Source organism: Belonocnema kinseyi, chromosome 9 (assembly GCF_010883055.1).
Source record: "Belonocnema kinseyi isolate 2016_QV_RU_SX_M_011 chromosome 9, B_treatae_v1, whole genome shotgun sequence".
In the NCBI taxonomy this organism is placed as follows: Eukaryota; Metazoa; Arthropoda; class Insecta; order Hymenoptera; family Cynipidae; genus Belonocnema; species Belonocnema kinseyi.
In genome coordinates this window covers 78,596,613-78,601,950 of record NC_046665.1, presented here as the reverse complement: position 1 = coordinate 78,601,950, position 5,338 = coordinate 78,596,613, and the positions used below count along the sequence as shown (strand labels likewise).

The 5,338-nt window shown below is 28.6% G+C and overlaps 1 protein-coding gene across 2 annotated transcripts in view; it reads right to left on the bottom strand.

Moving 5' to 3' along the window:
• Positions 1–1,162: 1,162 nt before the first annotated feature.
• The window catches only part of LOC117179899, a 380,815-nt gene continuing 376,639 nt past the window's right edge, over positions 1,163–5,338 (bottom strand). For both annotated transcript variants that reach the window (XM_033372095.1, XM_033372094.1), the window contains one exon: positions 1,163–1,492. In XM_033372095.1, coding sequence (XP_033227986.1) covers positions 1,418–1,492 — 75 coding nt within the window. In that variant the 3' untranslated portion in view covers positions 1,163–1,417. The remainder of the gene's footprint in view (positions 1,493–5,338) is intronic.

Here is a 5,338-nt window from a genome sequence, read left to right as displayed (position 1 = left end):
AATCAATATAATAGCTGCTATTGAACGAGGCTTGATGATTTCATAGTTCAGATTGAGAATATTATAATTAGTTATGAACGTCATTTGTAAAGATGGTTGACTGTAGGGGGAAAATAATAAACTGTTTCTGTCTCTCTTGAATGATGTTTTACGCTTGAACTAGGAAGAAGATTTTCCAGTAGATTTAAAACCATTCATGGAAAATTTATCAAAGTAAACAAATACTAAAAAGTTTCCCAGGAGGAACTAAATTCCAGAAAGAAATTTTTTTATTAAATTCTGCATTAATATTATAGTCAAATGATAATAATAAACTTCATATTACTGCTTCAATTGAACCTAATAAAAATTCGACAAATTACGGTGAATCGTAAATTCGTGACATTTGTCTTTCCATATCTTTGCAGAGACCAAAGGTTCTCTTTTCTTTTCGTCTTTCCCGCTCAAGGAGTCTGGCATTAGCTAGGTTTATCTTCAGGGTACTTATTGCGCATCCTATCTTGTAATTTAACGCCTTTTCTTATAGACGTAGATCGCCATCACTGAGCCAACCCTCTTGTACAAAGATACAAAATTATCTCTTGGAAATGCCTTATTTTTCTACGCACTCCTACCCGATTCTTTATCTGTAAAGTTCTCGCTTCGATGGCTACAAAAGCCCTCCTCCTTTCTTTTCACTAACCTATTTTATTTATTCTCTTTCCTATCGCCCCAGAAGGTGCCTATCTATTGGATTCTTTCCAGCATTCCACTTTTTTCTCTTATTTCGTGAGCCGTCTTTCATTGAACCTGTCAAAGACAAGATTTTCCTACATTTATTTACAAATATATTCAAGGCAAATATAGTATTTTCGACGGGATGCGTTTCATTTCCTGCATCACGATTTCATATTGTTGCATAATTCAAGCTTCATGGAAGAAAACCCGACACTGATTTGTGCATCAACTCTTTGAAATTGGAAGAATCTGACTTCCGATCTCCTCTGTTAATTGTTTTCCCAGTTGCTTTGTTTCCAGTTAAAGAAAAATAATGGGAAAATATAAATAAAATACTGGAAATATTTAAATTGCTTTGGGAAAGTGTATTAAAAAAATTAATTAATCATTTTCATATGATGAAAAAAGTTGTGAGATAAAACCAAACGAAAACACACGCATCACTACACTCGGAATAGCTTAAAGGTGAATGTAATATACAAAAATTTGACACAGGATCCTTTGCACACTCTGAATGACTCAGAAAAAAATTTTCGATTGTTGAATGAGTTTAAATGTTATTCTTAGAGTTTAGGTTAATCTTACGAAATAGGTTACTTATGAAACCGTTATAAGCTAGAATTTTCTGGATTTAATTTTCCTTTGGCTTCTCTCTCTCTTCAGGGAAGGCGAGAAGATCTTGAAGGAACATCCTTGGAGACTAGCAGTCGTCCTGCGTGGAGGATGACTGGATGAGGGCTGCCACTCTTTCGGAAATGTCGCCTGAATTTCCACACTGTAACATAGAAATGAAAATAGTTTTGAAGTATGTTGGAAATTTGGTTAAAAAATGTTATCATTTAAACTTATCCGAAAATGATATTTTGAAAAATAGCAAATGTATCATGACATCACTCTATGTAAAAATACTTTAAGAAGCTATCAAAAAGAAAATTAATCAGGTAAGTTTATAATGTGCAAAATTCTCTTAGTCATAAGTAGACGGTACGATTGTAAATATAAAAGCGTAATTAATGCTGCTAATAAGCAGTCTCTGAATTACTGAAAGCCACTAGAGTATAATTAATGCACGCCGGATTCCATTATTGTAATAATGCTTGAGTATACATTCATCTGTTAATTAATATTCCGAGTATGATGAATTGGTTCACTTAATTGTAGAATGAAAGCAATTAATTTGGAAAAAACTAATAACACGCATATTTGTAACGATCGAATAAATTTATAAGCTTCACGTCAAGAAACGAAAATGCTGTATCAGCACTTTTGGAAATGCAAAAATATTTCACCAAAAATATTGACAATGGAATAACAATTATGCCAATTTAAAAGTGATCATTACATTCAACATTGTTGGTGAAATCAAAGTTTGCAAAGTAATTCTAATAATATCTCAATTTAAAAATGTATTGAATTGATAAAAATACAGTATTCGGAATTGATTAAAAATAAAAAACGAAAAACTTGACTAGATTATTATTATTGTTAAAAAAACTAATAATAATAACTAATATTAACTAATTAAGATAACTACAAGATTGTAGTGATAACTTTTTGCTTGGCACAATTGTTGAATTGTAGATGTTTTTGGTCAGATTTTACTTCTTTTTAAATAAAAATTGTTCTAAAATAAAAAAGCCTTTTTACAATATTGATATAGTGTAAGTTCTAGGTCGACTGATTTACACAAAAAAACACATTTTTCAATTGAAAGTGCAAAATTTAAAAAAATACTTCTTAAACATATATCTCCTAAAAATGTGTCTGAGCTTACTCTGACGAAGCATATTGAAATGTTCGATCCTTTCTATAAATTAGTGTAGGGTCCACGTGTTATTTCACTATTATAAAGTCGACTTTCTTTGCAGAAAAAATGAAAAATTTCTAATAGAAATAATTTGTGAATCCTTTTCTACAAAATGGCACTAGTGCTTCATCTGATCCAATTATTTTGAAATTTGTAGGCAAATTGGTTTAAAATTGCAGAGTATAGGTCTACTGAACTGCTCAAAAATCGAATTTTGGACATAAATTCGAAAATACCCTTTGAAATAATTAATAACTTGAAATTTCTTCAAAAATGGGATTCAGATCATGCCACTCCGTCGCAATTCACATTGCGGCATCTTTCATTCACAAATATTTAAATTCCGGTAAAAATGAGCAAATTGCGGAAAGCAACATATGCAGCAAATCTCATTTCCTAAAAATTACTTCTGATGAAAAACGTTACTCAAATAACTGCGGGACGTCCCTCAGCAAGAAAATTTAAGAAGTACATTTTCTAAATATTAAGAAATTTTTAACTTATTTAAAAAAAACTTTCCTCAAGTAAAGAGAATCAGCTTTTAATAATTTTCGAATTGCATAAGAAAGGATTAGAATCAAAAGTATACAGCTAACAATTTTAGTTTCCGAAAAATGAAATAAAAATGTAAACTTAAATGTTTCTTAAATTAAGAAGGTACATAACTTAAAATAGTTGTCATGCCAAAAAACTAATCTCTAACAGAATACTTTTTCTGCAATTTTAAGTTTTAGAATAATATTAGCAATAGTGTAATTTAAAATAAAAACCCTTATTTGAAATAAAAAATTTTAATTTGCAAAAAACATTAATTTTAACAATTTGTTATTCACTAAACAATGAATGATATATAACTTTCGGAATTAAAAATATTCTTAATGGAAATAAAGAAAAATTTATTGTTTTGGACCACTGAAAAATTATTTAAATAATTTGAAGCTAAATAATTTTTCAATTAGAAATTTTACATTATTTTAATACGGCCAGATTCCAATTTTTGATTTGATACCGACATTTCTCTAATTATTGTTTCTTTTGATAGTCGAAATTATTGTACAAAACACTTTATAAAATAATAAACAAATTATATAAAATTTTCTTATTGTTAGACTATTGAACTATGAAACTATTGACAAAAAAGTCAAACTGTTAGATTTCGGAAATTCTTTCACTTTTATTATATGAATTATTCTATAAGTAATGAAAGATTAAAATTGCAATCAAGACTGAAATCATAAAAAATGACTTCATTACGAGAAATCCATCTTTGTGTACAAATAGGTAAGGGTAGATGAGAGGGCTCATCCTGTTTTTTTTAGTAACCTACACAATATCGCAGATTCATAATGTATTATTTCTTCAAACGGACTGTATCTTTTTAATGAGGCATTTCTATGTATTACGATGATATATTCCACCAATACAGACCAATATAAAGGATATAAGAATATGTTATCTATTTATTACAATTCTTTTTTTTTGCAGGGCTGAATGAAGATAAAGTAAGAGTTCTCATTTTTTGAAGCACATATAAAATGTAAGCTGACTTTTGCAGCTTTCTTTTTTCAGGTCTTACTTTAGTCACACAGCTAGTTATTACACTTCATGTAATTTTGTTTTATTATCCAACTGGCTGACCTGGTTAATTTTATTATGCAAAATGCAACTTTTTGGTGGAAAATGTATTTGCTTTAGTTGACGATTGAAGTATCTTGTTAAAAATTTGTCTTTTGGATTCAATTAAACTATTTTTTATCTTCTCTTAAAATCAATTTTGCTGAAAAATCAAGAATTACATTGTAATTGAAAGTTATCAAAGTTCGAAATTCAACTATTTGGTTGAAATTTGAAATACATTCTTAAAAATTAGGTTTCTTTTTTAAACATTTAAAACTTCAGTAAAGAATTCATCTCTTTGGTTGAAAATTAAACGACTTTATTATAAATTCCACGCCTATAATGCGCGACTATTGGATCTCGCGCTATGCGCTCGATAATATATTTATCTCGCGCGACGTGCTCAGTCTTTGTATTTTCCCCACAATTGTCCAAGACCTTTTGAAATTAAAGGTCAAAACATAGACAACTGTAATTTGGCGATTGCGAATTCTCTTAAGTTAAAGCTCCTTCGGCTTTAACGAACACATTCTCATCACGTATCTTGTAATTCGTACATGATTTTTTCCAAAATCTGAACTTTTCTATATATTTTTCAACACTATTATATCAAATCTATATTATGTTTATTTATGTACCACGGTCTAAGATTGCTTATTTAAATATTGCGAAATTATGTATAAACTTTATTTTTTATGATTACTTTAATATTTGCTCCTTACTTTACACTAATTTTTATTCTCAGGTGCACTGAAAAATTTATCATTTCAATAAATTTGTATTATTACAATTCATAATATGCATTGGTATTAAAACAAAAGTATATTCATTGTTTTATTTTTATAATTTAAAAAAGCGCGCATCCTTAAAAAATTATTCAATATTTTATTGCAACCTGGTTTTCCCAAAAATTCCATTTTTTATATCTAATGTCTTTTTCATAATTAAAAAAAAACTTAACATCCTATCAAAAGATTATATATGAAAAATTTGTAACTCTTTTTTGGAAGGACAACTTTTGTTGATTTCAAATCGTAGATTTCAAATTTTTAATGTCTTACGTTCCAATCGTGAATCAAAAAATAAATATGAGTAAAAAAAACATGTTCTTCGAAACTCAGATATTTATTTAATAGAAAAAACTCCTTTCAAAATTTCCTGACGTTTCAGTACACATGCGTACCTTTTTCAAAGGTT